Source organism: Nelumbo nucifera, chromosome 8 (genome assembly GCF_055504915.1).
Source record: "Nelumbo nucifera cultivar China Antique chromosome 8, China Antique-T2T, whole genome shotgun sequence".
NCBI classification, from domain to species: Eukaryota; Viridiplantae; Streptophyta; class Magnoliopsida; order Proteales; family Nelumbonaceae; genus Nelumbo; species Nelumbo nucifera.
The window spans coordinates 3,803,724-3,825,554 of record NC_142656.1 but is presented as its reverse complement, the minus strand read 5'-3'; the positions used below and the strand labels follow the sequence as shown (position 1 = coordinate 3,825,554).

Below are 21,831 nucleotides of genomic sequence, written 5' to 3'. Positions count from 1 at the left end.
TTTGAGAGTCTCTCTATTCTGCTTTTATTGAGTCTGGTATTGGTATGGTAGTTTATGAGGAAGTGGAGCATTTAGTTTGAGCTGCAAGAATTTCTTTGTCTTTAGTCACTTCACATTCATACCTATCTTCCGTTTTGAGCTGTTAGTGTTTTGGAGTTTTCTATCCACTCCCAAATCAGAAAACCCAATAGTCCTTACCATACAGTCATCCTATTATTCCCTATTAAGTGCTCCTTTCACTATATTGATTGTGTCAGTTTGACCTGTGCCTTTTCTATGCTGTTTGTTGTATAAAGGCTAAGATGATAATTTTTCTAACTTAACTTTAATTCTTTTCCAACCAACAGATTAATATCTGTTATTGTGCTATAATGTCACCTTTGTATGTAACTTTGATCTTCATGCCATCCACTACTAATTCATTGATTCTTCAATCCAGCCTGGAATTATTCAGGTCTCTGATGCAGACCGACTTTCTTCCTTCTTGGATGCATACAAACTGGGAACCATGATGTTAAAAGGTACCTTCTTAGCAAATGAACTAGGGAACAACACTTTCAGTGCAAGGTATCTCTTATACTGTATTTACCTTCTGTTTTCATTGCCAGAGTTACGTACTTTATTGTCCTCTGGCTTGGATGCAAAACTTATGCCAGAACATTTACTCCGCCTGTGTTTGGAGCATGAAAAGAAGTTTGGTCCATCTCATAAAGTGGCTAATGTCTATAATATTTACAAGGTTGTGTAATGGTGTTCTTGAATTTCAGATTGTTGCTTCTTCGCTATGGACTCAAATAGCTAAAACGGTCCCTCTTACTTTTATAGGATTCAAATGCTCCAGTCATGGCTAAAATGGTCAACCCACTTACTCTTCTGAAAAAGCGGATTTTATCTCTTTTAAATGAATGGACCGATCATCCTGGTCTACAGAAAATTCTAGATGTGACTGAAATGCTATTGGGTATTTCACTGACCACTCCACTTGCTAAGGTAATTTAAGTGAAAGGTTTCATCCAGAGGCATATATCTACACCTGGGATTTATGCTTATTCAGTTATTTGTACATAACTATTCACTCACTTTTTATCTGCTCTTCTTCTGTAAAGGCTCTTTCAGGTTTGCAGTTTCTACTTAGCAGGACCTGGGTGTTACAGGAAAATACTTCAAAATTCTCTCTTTCCGGTCAGGGACATACACTATAACAATTGTTTTACCTTTTCTTTGTGATTGTCAAACAATAGTATGACAAAAGTCTCTGCCCCCTGTTATAATAAGTTAATAACATATTAGGTCTTTGCGTGCAGATGAACTAGAACCAATTGTCATGCTTGTTTCCTCTTGGCAAAGGATGGAGATTGATTCTTGGCCTGCTTTGCTTGATGAGATTCTGGAACAATATGAGATTAATGCTGGAAAGGTAAATTGTAGTTTCTTCTACTTACTATTTTTGCTCTTCATACTCTTCATTATAAATATGAGCGTGGAAGGCAGATCATACGGAAAGGTAAATTGAAGTTCAACTGGAGACAAACTTGCTTCTTCTAATAAGCCAAAACCATTCAACTTTAATGGTGAAGTTAAATTCCTATGTTAAGACCTTTTTCTTTTTCCATTTCAATGTTGCAGTTGTGGTTTCCCCTCTATCTGGTTCTTCATCATGGACATACTACATATACTTCTGAGGAAAGTCAATCTACAATCCAAAGGCAAGAACCAGATTATTGTCTTCAATTTTTTATTCAATTATCCACTACTATTGATTATTTATATATATATGAAACCCATGTTTCTGGGAAAAAATGAATCTTGCAGCCTTGAGGAGTTCATGCAAATATCCAGTGTTGGAGAATTCAAGAAACGCCTGAAACTTCTTTGTGCTTTCCATGGCCAGATCAATACCGGCATATGTTTAGGTTCTTATTCAAGGTAAGGCATGCAAAGCACCTCGGTTTGCCTTTCATAGTTCTCACTGGCTGGAAATTTGAATTTGCTACTTTCCATGGCAAGAAAGTTGATCTTGGCAGACTGCAAACCACAGATACTAAGGCCATGTCTGGTTCAATTCTCATTCTTTATCATTCTTACCCAAGATGAAATTCTAAAATGGACAAGAATAGGTAAAAATGGGCAGAATGAGAAAATATTGCTATGAACCAAACACTTTTTTCCTAAAAATGAATTCTTTTCAGACTAACAAGTGTCCTATGTTGCTCATTTTAATTCTTTAAAAAACATTGTGCCAGTATTCATAAACTGCCAGCTTAGGTATCCAACAGTCAATGTTTACCAGTTGGCATAGATGTTTTGTAAAAGTACTTTCATAAAAGTGATTTTATAAAAGTATTTTCGTAAAAATGCTTTTGTAAAAGTACTTCCATAAAATTGCTTTTATAAAAGTACTTTCGTAAAAGTACTTCCATAAAAGTGCTTTTATAGAAATACTTTTGTAAAAGTGCTTTTACAAAAGCTCTTTCATGAAAGTGCTTTTATAAAAGTACTTTTCATAAATGTACTTTTATAAAAGTGCTTTCGCAAAAGTAGACATCTATGACAACAGTTTTGTAGGCAGAGTTTCCTCGAAGAATGAAAATGAGCAAGATGGGCATGATTATTTTTCATGCTGCATGCTAATGTTGTTCATTCTAAAAAGAATGTGGCCCATGGCAAGAACTTTGTAACCAAACACTCGAATGTTATTCATTCTTGCCTAGAATGAGCAAGAATTAAAAAAATGAGGCCCAGAGCAGTGAACCAAACATGGCCTAAGAAACAAATTATACTTTTCTATAGGAACATGAACTGTATAACAAAACATTTACAAATGTTACCTCAAGAGAGAGAGAGAGAGAGAGTCAACTATACTTTCCTCTGGATGAATGTTTTAAAACGCGGAGGCATGACGCAAGGTGTTCCACTACCTAGAGGCATGAGGCATAGTTCAGGGCGTTTTGGGAGTGCCTCGCTTGGAGGCGCGCCTCCAGGCGTATGCCTCCCATGCCTTTTAAAACACTGATTTTAACTTATTTAGTATGTATTCCTGGTCCAGAAAGCAACATCCGGAAATATGAAGTTTGAATGAACCATATATAACTAAAGAAACATGTATTCTGTTATCTTCTGTGTACTTACATACCCTATACATTGTATAAGGTCCAATACTGTTAGCTCTCAATGATTCAAGACTCATTCAAGATACTCCATCATTTTGATATTTGTTCATTGAGAAAGAGACCCGTTTCTGCTCATGTCATGCTTTTTATCTATTTCCCTTTAAAATATTTATCTCACATTCTGCAGTATCAAGCTGTTTAAATGGAAAAAATAAGACTTCTAAAAAAATCCTGACTTCTCTGCCCAACATTGTTCTGATTCTGCTTAATTGTGCAGTCCTCGTTTGATGGAAAACCTGAAGATCTTATACAATGTTTTTGGTTTTTATATACAATTTTTGCCCATGTAAGTGTTCTATCAATTGCTTCAATTTATAAACTGCACTCAGTTTCTTTTTTGGCACTATTTTTTGCTTCAAGAAGTCTTGGTTCCCTTTTTAGATAACTCCATTAACACTGTTGCTTTTTTGTTATTCAGAATCTCAGAGCACATTGAAGCTAATAGGAGAAACATTGAGACTGAACTCAAAGAACTTGTAAAACTTTGCCGGTGGGAGCATTCTGAGAGTTATTTGTCAATGGAGAGCTTTAAAAGGACCAGGCAAAAGCTTCGGAAACTTATAAAGAAATTCAATGTAATTAGTTTCTCTTTATCTTTCTCCTTATCTTTGTTTTCTCTTTTTTCAAGTCATATCGAAACATTTAAAGCTCTGTTTATTCAATTTTGCCTTTTTCAGGTGTTGTAGCCTCTCATTATGATAAAAACTTAATATGTGTATTACTTTCTTCAATGTTTCATATTTTGAAAACTGCTCCGTTTTATGTAATTAATGTGATTTCCCTTGATGTCTTTACTAGAAAGACATTACAGCCTCAAACTTTAATATTTCAGTTTTTTTTCTTTTGAAGAGGCAAAGCATTGCTTGTAATTTAGCCAAAAAGATAAGCTATTTGGAGCATATTTGATTTTTCTAGATGGTTATATTTAGATTCTGTCATTTTCTTTTCTTTTTTTTATTTTAAAACTTGATGGAAAATTAGAAACAGAACTTTGAATTTTTTGCACTAAAGGTGGGTATTGGATAATAATTGACAAGAAAAATTAAGAAACGGATGGTGGTCCTGGGCTGTAGCATTGTAGCTCCCAACAGATAACAAAAGGAGTTAACTGAAACTGAAATGGTTTGGCCATGTGAGATAGCAACTGAAGATGTAATGCAATATGATGCTGCCCAAGTTGAAGGTTTTAAATGGATAAGACCAAAAATAATAGGTTTGTGAGAAGAGAGTTGTATATTTTTGCTCAAAGAGAATAAAATCTTGGTAGGGTGCAAGATTCAGATCAGTTTCATTTTGATAGGGTGCAAGAGAGCAAGCATGATATATTACCAATCAGTGGATCTATGTTAGGATCAAAATCAGCATTAATGATATGAAGGCAGGAGTGATAACGTAAATCAAAAATATTTTGCATAACACATATACAACTCATAAGCTATATTCATCTATTTATACATAGAAAATGTTCTTTAAGACTGATATAGAGTAACGAGCTGTTGATCTTTCCAAGGACATGAAGAGGGGAGATGAGCAGGATGATTAGTTAACTCAGAACCTTGTATGCACATTAAACAAATATAAGCAAATAGACTGTTCTACGTGCTTCTTCTGTAGTGGCCACATTGCCAGGTCTTTTGCTGTCTGCTGTGTCCTTTTTGGGCTCTTATGCTCTCAAAATGATAAAAAAAGAATGCATCCTTCTGCTGAAAATTTTGGGCTTGCTGTCTCACTGTTCCAGTTCCATCCTAGTCATTGAGTTAGAAATTGGTCTCGTATTACAAGGATGCTCTTCTTAATATTGTGGCCTTTCCTTTGTAGATATGTCCTTGTCTATGAGTCTCTCTCTTTGTCAAAAAGTTTAATCACTGCTAAAAGCAAAGTAAATTAATTTTATTATTAAAATTTTACCCTTAGAAACATTTGCGGTGCTGTGCTATGCATGCAAAAACTGATTGCAGGTGCAATCTTCTGAGGTTAGTCTTTTACATGATACAGGATGTGCTACAAGAACCTGTAATGGTTATTATAAACCAAAAAGCAACACAAAGAGGGATCAGAACTGTTCCTATACTAGGAGAAAAGCTCATGAATGATTATCCAGGCAAACACATAGACATTTCTCCAACTACAATTGATATGTCTTGGTTCACTGACAATAACAGGTTTGTTGGTTTTTTCTTACTTGGGTTGTTGAACACGTGGTGTTAAATTAGTTTCTAATTAATCTAAACTTTCTGTGATTGTTGTTGGCTAGGTCAATCTGGTTTGCTGATTGGGCAGGGAGTGTTGATGTTACTTTGAATAGATTGCTTTCTGGAGGGACATCCAAATTTGACCTACCACATTTGTGCCTTAAGGATGATAAAGGTCTCTCTCTTTCTCTGGCCAAAGTTTATATTATATATGTGTGCTTCAAATTTTTATTTAAACATCAGGGAGTTCCTCTCAAGAAAACCCAATAATAAAAAAGAGAACATGCATAAAATACAGTGGAAATGGAAAAATGCAAGGCGCATCAGGCGCACGCCTAGGACCTGGGCGAGGCACATACCCTAAAATGCACCTTGCCTGTGCGCCGAGTCGTGCCTTTTAAATCACTGAAGTAACCCTCAACTAATTAAAGCTTTGGGAGAGAAATTGACATTGAGATTTGGAGTTGATCCACTGCATTGCATGCCTTCATCTTCTCACTTCACTTACCCCCCTGTGTGTGTGTGTGTGTTTCTGAGGGATATCATGGGTGATGGAACTTCTCCATGTTTTGTGTCTTGGCTTAAAAGCCTTCACTGATAAACTCTAACTCCATGAAGGAATCCAAGCTTCTGAAAGCAATTTGAAGAACCTTCTTGCTGATCATCCTATGAAGGGCACATTAGAAGCAATAAGATATATACCATGGTAGCTCTCAAGATATACAGTTTCCCATTAATGAATTCAAGGATTCATCTGGAAAGTTTCAGCTTCAAAGATGTACCATTGCAGTCGCAGTAGCTATGGAATTGGTGCTAGTGCAGGACAGGTGGAGTGAGAGAGGGGAGAAGAGTTTTAAAACTTTGATTGAGGAAACATTAAGGTGAGAGAAATATAGGCATTTAAGGGGGATATCGTCGAGTTGTCTGCATGAAGGGCTGCTAGAGATTTTATTGGTCAAAAATTAATGGAGAATTTGATTACAGAAGGATTGGAAGAAGACAAAGGTCTTGGTTGATCGAAAGATGTAGTAGGAAAGTCAGCAAAGAGAAGTGTTTGTAGGTGGAAATCCTATTTCAGGCACCTACCTCAATAAAATTATGAAAATAACTCCTATTAGTTAATTAACCTTCTTAAGTAAGGGTGATTTTTACTTTTAAAGAACATTAATGTAGAAGGGTTATTTACCTTAGCAAAAACTAATTCGTATTAATGTAGAAGGGTCACATGTGCAAGGAATGAGAAGCAAAGAGCTTTGTGCAACACTTTTGGTGAGAGACCCCCTGCCAGCCACTGCCTCCCATCCCACTCTCTGTCTTTCTATTATAGATATAGATGTATCTGTTGAGAAAAGGTGCAAATCTGTCCATGGTCTTAACCCAATCACTGTCACTGTAAAGCTCTCTATTACTGTCTTCTTAGTGTGTCTTACTGTCTTTCCATTAAAGATTCTCATGTTCCTTTATTCCCAAATAGTCCAAATAACTCCTGTCCTAGTGCATCTCAACATGACTTGTCTATCTTTTGAAAGAATGGTAGGATCCATCTAATGGACGCCAAGAAGGTTGCGGAATGGGTGGGCGAATTTCAAAAATTTTTCTACCTTCTTCCAACTGGGAATCATATTCCCTAAATTTAGAATTCAATTTTCAAGGATCTTACTTGAACCATAATCGAACCAGATCTGAACCAAAAGCAAAAGGTAGGAATATACCTGATCCGGAGAAGCAGTATCTCCCAAAGTTGGTGTTCACGCCCAAAGAAGAAACCAAGATCCGCTCCTGCTGAAGATGACACAGTTGTGGGTGGAACGGAACCAGCAGAGTGCGTCCTACACATTGGATCCTTCGCAAGAATCCTCTGGAAACTCTGAACACCGAATCTTCTTCAGTCTTTTCTGCAAGACTGATGTCAAGAACTGGTTTCTTGACTTCTTTCCTCTACAAAGATCGAATCTTGTGAGAAGCAATGGCGGCGGCGGCTAGAGGAGAACTCCAAGGACGAAGACAGAAGAATTGCTTCTCTTCTCTCTTGGATATGAATGAGATCTAATCTCTATTCGCAGGAAGCTTTCTTGCTTTCTCTCTAAAACCCTTGGTTCGAAATCTGATATTTTTCTCTCTTAGGGTTTCTCCTCCTTTCTTCTTGATTAAGAAAACCTTCTAATTAGGAGTTATCCCAATCGAAATCAATATTTGGATAGGGGATTATCTTAATCCTATCTGCAAATTAAGTTAGCTTACTCTTGTTCTTATCAGGAGGTAACCAGATTCAAATCTGATTTGAATTTGGTCTCCCAGAGTGGATAAGGTTAAAAGGCCCTAACCTTTTGCTAACATAATCTCAGATCCGCCCCATAGATGGATGATCACATCAGCCCAGCTCGAAATGGGCTTTTGGCCCATTAAGTGTTCAGTGCTTAATTTGTTTCCAATCTGCTGCCCAGTTGGGCTTCTTTGTATGGCGTGGGACCCAACCATTGATCTCCACACCAGCCACATGGGTTCGGCCCAGCCTTTATTACAAGGCCCAGTCAAATTCACTGAAAAGCTCAGTGAACCCTTGAGCCCATCACATGGACCTTATGGGCCCAACACTTACATTAAGTGGTCCCTGGGCCAAGCCATCTTATAAAAACCCAGGGACTGTGGGCAGGTGCAAGATTAGCCCATCAGGTACTATCCTAAATGGTCTTACACTTAACCTCTCAGCCCTTAATGATCAAGCACTGCCCGACAAGAGAGGACCTCTCCCTCGGCTGCAAGGAACAGTGCCGCACTCTCCACTCACATGGATCCCGGGAATTAAAACCATTTGCAAACATTTCGAAACCGTATATATATATATATTGCAAAACAAAATTCCAACGATTGAAATCAACTGCCGGCAGTTTGGTTTCCATCAGAGAGAGTGCATTCCCGATCATTACCCTTTGTCTGACAAAGGGGCTGATCCTGTCACTATGATCACCCACTCAGATGAGTTCTCAGACTGTCCCAACATACCCAGGTTTTGATCCCCATCTAAGGATCTCACTGATTGGCATATCAAAGACAGCCCGATCCAACACCTAGTGAAGTGTCATAATCGAGTCTAGGGGTCAGGCGTAACTTTCCAGTTTTGCCCATCTATCTCCGAGGTCCAGGGCAATACTGGAAATCTGGTCCAGTTCAAGGATTCGAGTAATCCCTTACTACATGTGCCTTGGGTCTCACCCTGGTGGCCGAGACAGGCCATCCCAACACTTGGTGGCACACCAGTATCAGCCTTGGTAGGATAAACCTCCCCAGACTTATCCAATGGCTGTGAACATTTAAAACTAACACGAGTCTCTATAAGTGTCCAGTTTTAGGGTCTTACACAGAATCATACCAAACAACAGGAATCAAACATGCACTTTATTTATTTACACTAAATAACAAAAGTATATCAAATCGGATTGAAGCTAAGGGCATACAAAACTGTCTAACATCTTTATCATGTAGTTAAATACTGTCCTATGTGCATATGCATGTCTGTATATGTAGTTAAATACAAGCACACATTAAAACCTAATTTGCTTCATGTCCATTATGGAAGTCTGACATCATGATTGTGCAGAAGTTGCAGTTACAGTCAGGAAATTCTTAGCTTCACAATCGGCATGCCTTCTATACCAGGAAAGATGGAAAATGGTATGGAGTGCTCTTGAAAATATATGCAAAACTGCAACGGAATGTGGTGACCTCTGGAGGGATGAAAAGCGGAATCTTGTTAAGAGGAGGGCTCTGTCTGACCTTCTGAAGCTTTTAGAATGTTGTGGGTTGCAGAGGCACAAACCTGTGAATTTTGAGGTACTTATATCAGATACAGTGAAATAAAATTGTAAAGTGCAACTTGCTACTTATTAGGTCAATATGATATGGTTTTGTTCGTTTTGAGTTCTAATCATTTGTTTACTTCTGAGACAATATTTTTAAGTCTGTTTTCTTGAGAAGAATTCTATGGTTTCAATCCATCTTGAACTGACTGTATTTACATGGCTAATGTGGCTTTTTCTAGGATCAATGCAAACCCAACCTACCCGGTATATGGTTACTTCAGCCCTCGTATGAAATGCAGCATCTGCTGCTGATAGAGGGTAAATTATCTTCTGGAGATCTTGATATTACTGCTTCTACCCAGTTTCTACCCAATGAAAGTGTTCTGTCAAATTGGAAAGTAGCAAATCAGTACTACTACAAAAGCATGGCATCAGTGCAGCTTTTGCGGCAGGTTTGCCTTAATTTTCACAAAGATTTCAGTCTGGAACAGGTAATTCTCCTGAAATAGACATCACTTAAATAATATATGGCCTCTATTTGAGTGTGGTTTGTCATCTTGCTATGTTCTTGTTAACTGCAGGTCAATAGGTCAGCCTCTTTCCTCAACCATCTCGTTTTAGTACAACAGGAACAACGGTCTGTTGCATATGGATTTTCTCGGCATCTAGAAAGATTGAGGAAATGCATGTTGTCTTTGAAAGATTTAGATTCAAAGTCAGCTGTTGCAGATCATGAAACTGGTTGTGACTTGGTCACCCCAAATCAACATGCCATAAATAAGTGCATGTGGCAGCAAAAGGTTAGCTTTCCTCTTGGAAGCATTAACTAATGTGGAGGTATTTTCACATTTGTTTCAGCTTAAAATGATTATTCTAATATTTTCCTCATTGAAGCAGCTACTGTTTGATAACCTTTGTTCCATGGCCCACGAGGCACATTTGTTGCTGAGAACAGTTGAGAGTACACATTCAAATACTTGTCCAAGTGTCAAGGCCACAGCCAACAAAGTTCTTCTTTTCATTGAGAAGTTTATTCCAGATTTTCAGAAGTCAAAGGTAGGAATATTTTCTTCATGTGCTGTTGTTAACTGATCAGCACTATGTTTTCAAACTTTAACCAATGGACAATCTGTAACAGGAATTATTAGATCACTACCTTCTTAGCAATAATGGCTATGTAACCACACAAGCAGATTCATTGCCTCTTCTTATTTCAAAACGAATGGAGCAGTTGGTAATAGAAAATTTTCAAGTCATAAATGATTTTGAGGGAAAGGTTCGAGCTTTCTGCATGCAACCTGCTAATAGATCACTAGAAGGAGTCCTGCTCAGTCATTTTCAAGATGTCTTCAACAAGGTAGATATGTTCTGTGTTGCTCAATGCTAGATGCATCTTTTCCTAATTTGTAGAATTCAGTCCTGTTTTGTTTAGAATGGAATTCAGTGGCCTTTGTACACAATTACACATATTTTGTTTCTCGGATGACTCTTGGTAGAAACATCTCCTATGGGACTTCATTTTCCATATTGTGCATTGAGAATGTTAGAACAAGAACTTGAAAAATAAAATAAATTTTGCAGGCCAAGGTGATAATGAAGGAGTTCTATTCAATTCTGGATTTAAGAAATCATACAGTAATTGCCTCTGAAGATGGCACTGCTTCTACTGAAACATTTGCTGAACTTGATTCTGCATTTTCTGAGTCATTTAAGGAAACATTAAGAACGATTATGGAAGCTTTTGGAAAAATAGGCTTGCCAAGTAATGGTTATACTCTTCCAGAGGAGTCCGAGGGAAATGTTACACTGTGGAAGGTTCTTTTTGAATCATATGCAGCGAATCTGAGGTTGGATCTTATATGTGATGAAATTGTTAAAACACTCAACCATGCGGTATAGATCTATCCTTGCTCCATCTTTAGGTTATATATATATATATATATATATATATATATATATATATATATTACCTCTTCTGATCTTCATTTGTATTAATGTGCTTTCAACAGAAAAAATTGGTCGACCATTCTGGGCATCAAAATACAAATTTATGCAGCCAAATAGTAACTTACCTCCATCATTTACGCGTCTTCTTGGAGATTGTATTGAATCTTGGTGATGGTCTCCTACTTGAGCTTTTAGCAATGCACAGAACAGTAAGTTGGACTTGACCTCTTTGATCAGTCTAGTAAATTTTATACTTGGAACTTGACCTCTTAATTTGCATGCAGGTAGCAGAGATAACACATATGCTTGCAGACTTGTTCGCTTCACTATATTCTCAAGGATTCGGTACTTCTGCAGAAGAGCAGGTGGATGATACTGGGGATGGAATATCTCAAGATGCAAAAGGAACAGGTATGGGGGAGGGTGTAGGTCTAAATGATGTGAGTGACCAGATAAATGATGAAGATCAGCTTCTTGGGACTAAGGTAATATTGCTATTAAGCATGTCTTCTTCCTTTCCTTCTCTCTCTTTCTTCTTGGGACTAAGGTAATACTGTTTATATGTATTACAAATTTAGCGTGTGTTTCATAATTTCTTTATCTTCCATACTGCTGCAGTCAAGCGAAGGACAAGATGCCTCAAATGAGGACCCTAGTAGGAACAACAAAGGGATAGAGATGGATCAGGATTTTGCTGCTGACACATTTAGTGTAAGTGAGGACTCTGGTGATGATGGAAATGAAGATAGTGAGGATGAGAATCTTGAATCTGCAATGGGGGATGCTGGGAACGACAGAAAAGTTGTTGATGAGAAACTTTGGAATAAGGATGAAGATGGCTCTCCCAATGACACAAATGAGAATTATGAATCAGGTCCATCTGTCAGAGACAAGGATTCTAGTTGCAGGGAGCTCCGAGCAAAGGAAGACAGTGCCTCTATGAATGAATCTGGAGAAATAAATGCTGACGAATCTGAAAAACAAAACAATGAGGAGAGTCACAATGATCCTGATGATAATTTCAACACAGATGACATGAAGATGGACAAAGATGCAGCTTTTACTGATCCTACTGGATTACAAATTGATGATAAAAATGAAAATTTTGAAGATATGAACACAGAAATACCAGAATGTGAGAATTCCGATGCCATGGAAGAAGCTGGTCTGGAAGATTATAATGAAACAGGTGAAGATGAGAAGTGTGAAGATGGAGAGCGCAATTCAATGGATGAGGACACAATGGAAGCAGAAACAGAAGTGGTTGGGAATGCTGAGAGCAATGATCCAGCAGAAGTTGATTCTGACAATGCAGATGTCAACTTGGCTGGACACGGTGAAGATGCACCTGAATTTGGAAGATCTGACTTAATACAAAATGATGTGCCTAGTTCAGAATCTACTGCACAACCGAATGGTGATGCACATGCAGCAGATTCTAGTAATGCAGCTGATATGCAATGGTCTAGACACAGTGAAATACAGAATGGCAATACTCTTTCAAGAGGCTTACCCTCCAGTGGTTTCCCGGAGATGGAAACCTCAGTGCCTGAGTCATCCAATAGTGGGAATTTGGCTGCCGATCAACCAAAGGCCCAATTGCCACAAAATGATTCTTCATCGGTTCAAAAAAACAATCCAAACCCATATCGAAGTGTTGGTGATGCACTTGAGGGATGGAAAGAAAGAGTCAAAGTATCAGTTGATTCACAGGTGCATAACATAGAAGATTCTAATCATATGGATGATGACAATGCCAATGAATATGGATTTGTCCAAGAATTTGAGAAAGGGACAGACCAAGCACTGGGTGCTGCTACATCTGACCAAATTGACAAAAACATAAATGATATGAAGCCTGATGGAGATAAATATCATGCAGAATGGAAGGAAGATGTCACTCAGATGGAGATTGAGAAGCAAGATTCTATAATGCACCCTATTAAAAGTTATGGTTCCTCCATGACAAGACACAAAATGGATGAGGGCATGGAAAATTCTGGCCTCACCAATGATTTTCTAGGGGAAGAAATTCCAGAAGTTGACAACCACAATGATGATCCAGGAAGGCTATCAGGCAGTTTAGTTTCGATTAATAGGTCTTACTTTAGTGAGCATGTGTTGCAACTCAGGAGTCTCTCAGTGAGTGACAAGGAGATGGGGAGGGCAAAGAACCTTGAAGAAGTGACTGATGACATTAAAAATAATGCTAGTGCACTCTGGAGGAGATACGAATTACTCACAACAAGGTTGTCTCAGGAGTTGGCTGAGCAGTTACGTCTTGTAATGCAACCCACTCTAGCAAGTAAGCTTCAAGGGGATTACAAAACTGGAAAGAGAATCAACATGAAAAAGGTAAAGAAATCTGTTACAACTGTTTCCGTATTTATCTTTTCAAGTTGCATTATAATGCTCATTGTTTTTCTTTTAATTTCAATTCTGGAATATGTTTTGTGAAAAAAAAAATCAGGTAATTCCATACATTGCAAGCCACTATCGTAAAGATAAGATATGGTTGAGAAGGACTCGACCCAACAAACGTGATTACCAAGTTGTTGTTGCTGTGGATGACTCACGTAGTATGTCTGAGAGTCGTTGTGGTGATGTTGCTATTGAAGCTTTGGTTACCGTATGTCGTGCTATGTCTCAACTTGAAGTGGGGAAGATGGCAGTTACAAGCTTTGGGAAGAAAGGAAACATAAGAGTATTGCACGACTTTGATCAGCCTTTTACTGGAGAAGCTGGGGTCAAGGTGAGTATTCTGTACATTGAAGTTTCTTTTTGAGGATAAATAAGAAAAATAACAGGAATATAGACAGATCCCAAGTATAATATGTCATATTAGTGAGAATCTCCTCTATCTATAACAGTGTTTTTAAAAAGACGTGGGAGGTATGCCTCATGCATACCTCATGTAAAAAGACAGAAAAAAAAAAGAAAAAAAGAAAGGAAAGGAAAAGAAAGCCAGAAAGGGAAGAGAAAGAAAAAGAAACAGAAGGAAAAAAAAAAAGAGAAAAAGAAAGAAAAGGAAAGGAAAGGGAAGGGAAGAAAAGATAAGGGGAAATAAAGTGGGCTGGGGGCTTTGCCCCCGGACCCCCTTGGCTGCGCTGGGGGGCTTTGCATCTTCATTTTCCATAATATAAAAGATTTTATTAAAAATTAAAGAAAAATGAAATGGAGCACCTCGCGTCACGCCTCCACGTTTTAAAACATTGATCTGTAATTGAATGTACTAAGTAGATATAGGTACATGTTTCAATTCGTCTCTTGATGGTGCATTTGCCTCAAAACAGATGATATCAAGTTTGACATTCAAGCAAGAAAATACCATAGCAGATGAGCCTATGGTTGATCTGTTGAAGTATTTGAACAACATGCTTGATGCTGCAGTAGCAAATGCACGCCTCCCATCTGGACAGAACCCACTCCAGCAGCTCATTCTGATAATAGCTGATGGCCGATTCCATGAGAAGGTAATTTTATTCTGTCAATGCTTAAAATACAAAGTTGCTGTTTCAGAATCATCAAATCTCAAACCATTACAATCTGTAATCAGGAAAGCTTAAAGCGGTGTGTTAGAGATGTCTTGAGTAGGAAACGTATGGTCGCATTTCTACTATTGGATAGCCCAGAGGAGTCCATTATGGATCTAATGGTATTTCTTATATCTTTTCCATGTCCTAATAAGTGGACTAGGGCAAGAAAGAATTCATCTAATATCTCATCCTTTTATCTTTCGTGCCTTTTTGTCTTCAGGAAGCATCATTCAAAGGTGAAAAGATCACATTTTCAAAATATTTGGATTCATTTCCATTCCCTTACTACATCATATTGAAGAACATTGAGGCACTTCCTAGGACTCTTGCTGATTTGTTGAGACAGGTAATCCCTTGATGACTTGTCCCCGTAAATAGACCCATTATTAAATATAGCTGCTTTCACAAGCATTCTGTGTATTACCTCCCATTGAACCTTCGAGATGACTGATTTGTTGATAAACTTGATATTTATCTGTATTGTTGGCAGTGGTTCGAGCTCATGCAAAACACAAGAGACTGAATTAGGAGAGAAAAGCTTGCAATAACTTGGCATCATTAATAACCCACTGGAGAAGTAACAGGTCAAACCAGTGGGGTACAACATTCCGAAGTATGCTGGTTCAGCTTCTGCAGATCATTGATCTGAGCCCTGTCACAAAGGTGGAAAATAAAATAGTGAGATGAGATCCATGGATCGATTCATATTATTGCAATGAATCTAATGGTGGATGACAAGTTAAAAGGTTTTAAAGTGGGCCTATTCTTTCTCATTCTGAATGGTCCATCATCATACTTCTCAAGGGTGTCTTAAAATGCTGGATCCAGCAACCAGCCAGCCATCATGGCTCAAATCCAGAACCCAATCCGGTCATTGTGTTGACAGAATGGTTCTACTTAGTTGCCATCTTGTCCATAAATTTGAATGAGTTGCTTGTCTTGATTAAGCAATGCCCCAAGTTGGTCTCCAGTGCTCCTGTATTTCTCTAGTTTCTCGGTGGTTTTAGTTGGTAAGGTTCTGTTTATTTGGAGTGCAATTTCATCTGCACTAGTACAAAAGTATGAGAGTACAAATGAGAATAATGAAATTTTTATAATCTTTTGGTTGGGGTTTTCTGTTATTTCGCTTCAAGCTTTATTATACTTTACATCTGCAATGAAAACAAACAATGTGAGGTAAAACTTGAAATAAAAATAAACCAAAATCTATTTTATCAAAAAAAAAATAAACCAAAATCTGCACCCAATTCATTTGCACTTCCATACTTTGCACCAGTGCAAATAAAAATGCCCTAGAAACAAACAAGACCCTAAGCTTATTAGGTCTAGAGGTCCAACCTTTTGAGCCCCAATTTATATTCGACCCGACGGTAATTAATACTTTATATAAAATTTTAAATGGTTTTGATTATGGGTGTAATTTGAGGGGTTCAAATAAGCCCCTCACAAGATTGCCCCCCACAACGTTCCACAGCACATCCCCACCGTGTATCGGGAACATCTCCCAATGATGATGTTATCATCGGGAGATGTTCCCAATACACTGCAGGGATGTGTTGTGGGACGTTGTGGGGGGCAATCTTGTGAGGGGCTGATTTGGTCTCTAATTTGAGCGGGGCCAATCCAAGCCTGGATTGACCTGGCCTGGAATTTTAGCCGGGCTGGTCTCAGATATTTGGTCTTTGGGCTGGGCTTTCTTATTTTTCATGTAGGGGGCATTGGAATTTCCAGTAGGGGACAGATTTGGATGCCTAATGGTAGGGCAATCATGGGTAATTTCAATTCCACCAAGTGACCAAAGACCGTTTCTATTAAGGTCGGGTTTAGATAGGATCGACCCCTCAAACCCTGGAATTTGGAATTGGATCTACCCAAGAACCTTTCGAGTAAGGTTTGGAATTAGAAGCAACCTTTTTTTTAACCACTAACAATACAATCGAACATTTGTCACGTACTAAATTAAATTGCAGATAAAGTATATGTTTGGTATAGCTTCCATTTATTAAATAGTCTTCATAACCGAAAAAAAGTACCTAACCATTGGGGGAAGCATTAAAAATGACGCTTCCTCCGACAATTGGCATTCACATAAATCATGACCAACTTTTATCAATACCTATGCGTACGAATCAGCCTGATGGGATAAATGCTAATTTGATAATGCCATGGCACTGGTTATCAAATAAACGGAAGGCATATTAAACACCATAGTTTTCAAAACCGGACCGGAGCAGAAAACTGGGAACTAGTTAGGTGACCGATTCTGTTTTTCCTCAAAATCGGATTTTTGTCAAAAAATGTTGATTTAGTCAACAAACCGCTGACTCGGATGATTGAACCATTTGAATTGTTCAATTTTGGCCATTGTTTTATTCTTTTTACAGAACAGGCCAACTATTTGGACCATTCAACCCAGGAACCGGACCCTGATTGGTTCATTGTCCGGGTCAATTTTAAAAACCTTGCTAAACACCGCCAAAATGTATAGCAGTTTCCCCGTTTACAACTTTTTTTTATCTTCAGATGGAGGCAATTATCTCTATTGTCTGTAAAACGCTCATTTGGGATCTGCTGCTCACACCAATGTGTATTGCGGGTTACACAATTAATCATATCATGAGTATAGGTCCTAGCAAAATTGTTTTATCTGACTGGGAATCTGCATTTTCTGTTTGAAAATTTAAATGCTTGGATTTAGATTCATGGGGAGTAAAGACAGCAAATAAGCCACCATCCGAAACCTCTAAATGTGATTGAATTTAAAACCAGTTCAAAGGGTTATTCGTTTCATCTTTCGCGGGTCGCCTTTTTCCTTCACTATTCCATCAATGGCCGAAAGCTAAGAGTGATCAATGGTGGATTCTTCCCTGCACTCTAAAATGGAGCTTATATAATCTTGTGAGAGAAGGGTTTTACCATGGAAAGAAGGGTTTGCAGTTTATGAGAGAAGCAGACGATGCATTTTAATTTAAAACATCACCCAATTTGTTCGTTTACTTTTCTTTTTCCGAGAATAGAGCGTGGAACCTTATATGTGAAGGAAGCTCAGTAGAACTACAGAGAGCTACACACAAGACGGGGTAGTTCGAAATCATATTGCATTTCTGAATCAGACGAGGAAGAACCGTACCTAAAATAATATATTCTAATTTCTATGTGGAACAATTTTCTTTCTCATAAAAATTTCAGGGTTCATGTAGTTCACAGTCGTAATCGGAAGGGAATCAAAATCCTCACGAATCCGAATTGGAATGATCTATTGTTATGTTTCATTTAAGGTAGGGGTGGCCATCTCATTCCAGCAGAATGAGAATGGGATTCCGATTTCATCCAACCAAACAATTGAAACGGGGCCTCAGTTCGTGAAGTTGCTGGTTTTGATTATGAAAAAACTGAAACCCTATTTCTCAATTTGCATTTTTTTTCTTCATTTTCTGGTAATTAACTAACCCTGTAGTGGTCATGCATGGGCAATCCCATTCCTTCCAAATACCCTATTTCTCAATTTACATTTCTTTTTTCTTCATTTTCTGGTAAATAATTAAAACGTCTGTTCTCCCTTTAATGGTCATGCATAGGCAATCTCATTCCTTCCAACTTGAGCAACGAGAACGATTGAAGACACTGGATCTAAATTCTAATGGGTTAGTTGCAGATTGGTACCCTGTTCAAATTCTTTGTTTCTCAGTAAATGGTTAACCTAGAAACTTTAATGGGAACTCAAAAAGATTTTACAGGAAAAAAAAAAAACGAAATCTTGTTATAATAGGAGGTATAGATATTCAAAGAGCAACGCATAGATAGGAGTTGCCACCGTCGTGATCAGAGTCCGGTGACGGCAATTGAAACATACCTAACCCAGTTCAGCAACAACAAAACAACCAAAATCAAAATAGCATTCAAATCAAACAAACCCACACTTTAGGCCAACATTACATTCCGACGACTTCTTTCGCCTTCCCTTTGTTCTTCACTTAGGCGATCTTGACCTCAATGGCCTTAGGCTTCTTAGGCTCCGGCGGAGGCAGCTTTTCAACAGTGACAGTAAGCACGCCGTCCTGAGAGACAGCAGAAATGGCGTCGGTGTTGGCATTATCCGGGAGCACGAACTTCCTCATGAACTTTCCGACCCTCCTCTCCATCCTGATATACTTGGCTCCTTCTTTCTCCTCTTCCCTCCTGCGTTCCCCGCTGATGAGGAGCACATTATCGTCCTCGACCTGAACCTTGATGTCACCGGACTTAAGTCCGGGCATGTCGATGGTGAAGACATAGGAGTTGGGGTATTCCTTCACGTCCGCCGGAGTCGAAGCCATAGCCTTAGCGTCTCGAACATAACTGCGTGTAGGAGCGTTAAGCGACTTCTCAACTTCGTCAGGGACATCGAGCATGTGCTGGAGCGTCGAAAGCAGAGGACTGTCGAAACCCATGAGTCTCAAATCCATTTCCATCGATTCACGAGAGTGGAAACAAGTATCCGAGATTGAGAGATAATCGGAGATTTCGTCCGCTTTATTTCCTTCGCTGCGATCGTTCGATGCTGGCGCTTTGAAGGGAGGAAAAAATGGAGGTACTCTTTTATAGGAGGCGAGTCGAAAGCGAAGTTGCTGGATTGATCTCCTTCTGTAGTTCTATTCTAGCATAATCGAGAAAATTACGGAAGGTTCTAACGACACATATGCTGCGACGTCGCATGCGATTCCCAAATGACTCAATGAGACACGGACGAATCAGTGCTGGGAATAAAATTTACACGGATAAATTTTTTTCTTACCAAATAGATTTTTTGCTCCAATACATACAAACACAAATTTCAATAAAGTATGTATTTTTTATTTTATCAAAAGTCTATTTGAATGTAAATTTATTTCTTTTTTATTGATGTATTTTTGGCTCAATTCCATAAAAATATAAATATAAATATATACAAAATACAAGATTTTGTACTGTAAATATGCATTGATCAGTCATTTGGTAATGCATAAATGTAATATTATCAAATATAGGCAAAAGTAAACCACTTAACCAAAATTTACACTCTATATACTTCCCGATCTCTTGCAATCAAAATCTCTCCGCACACAATCAGCCGTACATTGGAAATATCTCCCGTAGATATGTCGTAAAGTTATGCAAGGTTGGATTCAGCAGCCTTTAGGTGATTGCAAACTATGAGAAGAGTTTTTATTGCTTGAAATCCCGTCAGCCGTCACATTAAAAAAAGAAAAGAATTCAACCAAAATTTCGGGTGGAAAGGAACAGAGCTTTTTTATGAGTTATTTGATCTTTACTCTTAAAAAGTATGATTTGGTTCGGTTCAAATAGCTCGAATTGAATTCGGTTCAAATCGATCTTTACTCGTGAGAGGTTTTCTATATAAAGCTTGACTCACTATTGACCTCAAGCCAATCTGATCTTGAACATGAGTTTCAGGGTTGAACCTAATTTAAGTTTATGTCTCTAGTTCGAATTGATCTCATTACATCATTTACATGAGAAATAAAAGAACATCCGTAAATAAAAGAACAAGGCCTTAATGTTTTTCTATTGAGTAAGCTTAAATAATTAGATATTCAATTTGACTTGGTTTAATTCAATTCAAATTTGTCCCTACTTTCACCTAATATTTAAAAAAGAAAGACCCAACAACAAATCATTTTGCCTCCGGGTTTCAAGTTAGCAGTTCGATCATATGGTTTGTGTAGCTTAGTCATGATGTTGTCACAAACATAATAACATATTTAAAATATAAAAAAAAATAGTTATCAACTACGAACTGTTGTTCGGGTCGAAATGGTTCAACGGTTAGATTGATTGGTAGGGATTCCAACAGATTGGATCTAGATTGAGTCTAAGTAGAATCAGTCCTAAACCGATTATTAATTGGGTCTACTGGTCCAAATCCGATTATACTAAAAACTATATTTATTTATTTAAATAATAATTTAGAATTCAAATTTTGATAATATAATCTAATAAAATGATAGAAATCACCAAATTATTAGCATGCTAATAAATCAAACATTTTTAATTAATATTATCTTTTTTATCTATCATAGAACTAAAACCATTATGATCGATTTGGTTGGTTTGGATCCATCAGATAGATCCAACCCATTGGAAGCCCTACTCATTGGACCAACAATTTGTTTATTGAAATTGTGTTTGGTATTGGTGTTGTTTATACTAAAAACATTTGAGATTTATCAATTCAAAGTTCGGAGAAATTGTTTTGTCACATGGTAACTACTTACTCTAAAAAAAGTATGCATTTAATTGATGTTGACATTTATAATAGAAACATAAAATTTAGAGCTCCATGAACACAAGTGGCAATGGTACTGCATTTAATACTAAAAAAAGAATTTTTCATATGAATATAAACATATTTTATCAAAAAATTGTATTGACATCCTCCAGCCTTGCGGAAATGTGGGCTGCAAGCCCACAAACTAGTGTTGCAATTCCAAAGCAGCGCCATCGTTATACAAGGAGATTCCTTGTTCGTTATTGGCATCCTCCAGCGTGTCTCGAACATCTTTTGGAAGGGAAAAACTTTAGCGTTGGGTCAACAGTCTATGCTGTATGGGCGTGAATAGGTGAACTGCACAGAATGTGCCCAGCCCAGAAACTTAGAAGTGCCTTGTGTTAGTTGAGGAGTGTTTCTGTCCGGTCCAAAGGACCCCATCGAGGATATCCTACTCATACCCACCAAGAAGGCAATGCTGTAGCAAACTGGTTGGCAAGCAAAGGAGATGAAGGATAGGGCTTCTGCTCGTTTAGAAGAGTTCTCTTGCAGGGGCAAAGCTAGGATTTTTTTATTGAGGGGGCCAGTAAACATGGATAGAAGGGCCAAAATACGATTTAAATAACTACCATAAGGATTTTCAAGGCGGGGGGATGGCTCCCCTCTACCACCCCTGATTCCACCCCTATTCCCTTGGGAGTTTAATTTTGGGTCACATTTACTTTTCGATAAGCTACTTAATCGGGCAAGCACATTTACCCATGTTCTTTTATTTTCCAGGTAAATAAGGCAATGACCATTTTAACCATAAAAATTCATTATTAAAAGGGGCATTCTTATCTCATTCAAGTACTAGCAACTTTCCCCCTATGTGGGAAATTATTTACACATCTAGGAGATGGGTACCACTTACCTACGTAAGTGATATCTAGGAAAATA

The 21,831-nt window shown here is 38.0% G+C and overlaps 2 protein-coding genes across 4 annotated transcripts in view; one reads left to right on the top strand and one right to left on the bottom strand.

The window, feature by feature from the left end:
- The window catches only part of LOC104600626 (midasin-like protein), a 98,096-nt gene extending 82,330 nt beyond the window's left edge, over window positions 1-15,766 (top strand). For all 3 annotated transcript variants that reach the window (XM_010263685.2, XM_010263686.2, XM_010263684.2), the window contains exons 53-77: window positions 440-521; window positions 609-739; window positions 826-990; window positions 1,107-1,182; window positions 1,305-1,417; window positions 1,627-1,706; window positions 1,813-1,926; window positions 3,388-3,456; window positions 3,589-3,745; window positions 5,166-5,332; window positions 5,425-5,537; window positions 8,961-9,193; window positions 9,402-9,653; window positions 9,744-9,962; window positions 10,060-10,218; window positions 10,301-10,519; window positions 10,744-11,055; window positions 11,172-11,318; window positions 11,394-11,594; window positions 11,728-13,464; window positions 13,580-13,861; window positions 14,403-14,582; window positions 14,666-14,764; window positions 14,866-14,991; window positions 15,136-15,766. In XM_010263685.2, the coding sequence (XP_010261987.2) occupies window positions 440-521; window positions 609-739; window positions 826-990; window positions 1,107-1,182; window positions 1,305-1,417; window positions 1,627-1,706; window positions 1,813-1,926; window positions 3,388-3,456; window positions 3,589-3,745; window positions 5,166-5,332; window positions 5,425-5,537; window positions 8,961-9,193; window positions 9,402-9,653; window positions 9,744-9,962; window positions 10,060-10,218; window positions 10,301-10,519; window positions 10,744-11,055; window positions 11,172-11,318; window positions 11,394-11,594; window positions 11,728-13,464; window positions 13,580-13,861; window positions 14,403-14,582; window positions 14,666-14,764; window positions 14,866-14,991; window positions 15,136-15,168 (5,466 nt within the window). In that variant the 3' untranslated portion in view covers window positions 15,169-15,766. The remainder of the gene's footprint in view (window positions 1-439; window positions 522-608; window positions 740-825; window positions 991-1,106; window positions 1,183-1,304; window positions 1,418-1,626; window positions 1,707-1,812; window positions 1,927-3,387; window positions 3,457-3,588; window positions 3,746-5,165; window positions 5,333-5,424; window positions 5,538-8,960; window positions 9,194-9,401; window positions 9,654-9,743; window positions 9,963-10,059; window positions 10,219-10,300; window positions 10,520-10,743; window positions 11,056-11,171; window positions 11,319-11,393; window positions 11,595-11,727; window positions 13,465-13,579; window positions 13,862-14,402; window positions 14,583-14,665; window positions 14,765-14,865; window positions 14,992-15,135) is intronic.
- Window positions 15,767-18,374: 2,608 nt separating this feature from the next.
- On the bottom strand, window positions 18,375-19,247 carry LOC104600625 (17.1 kDa class II heat shock protein-like). Its single transcript, XM_010263682.3, has one exon. The coding sequence runs from the start codon at window positions 19,094-19,096 to the stop codon at window positions 18,620-18,622; it is 477 nt and encodes a 158-aa protein (XP_010261984.1). The 5' UTR covers window positions 19,097-19,247; the 3' UTR covers window positions 18,375-18,619.
- Window positions 19,248-21,831: the final 2,584 nt, after the last annotated feature.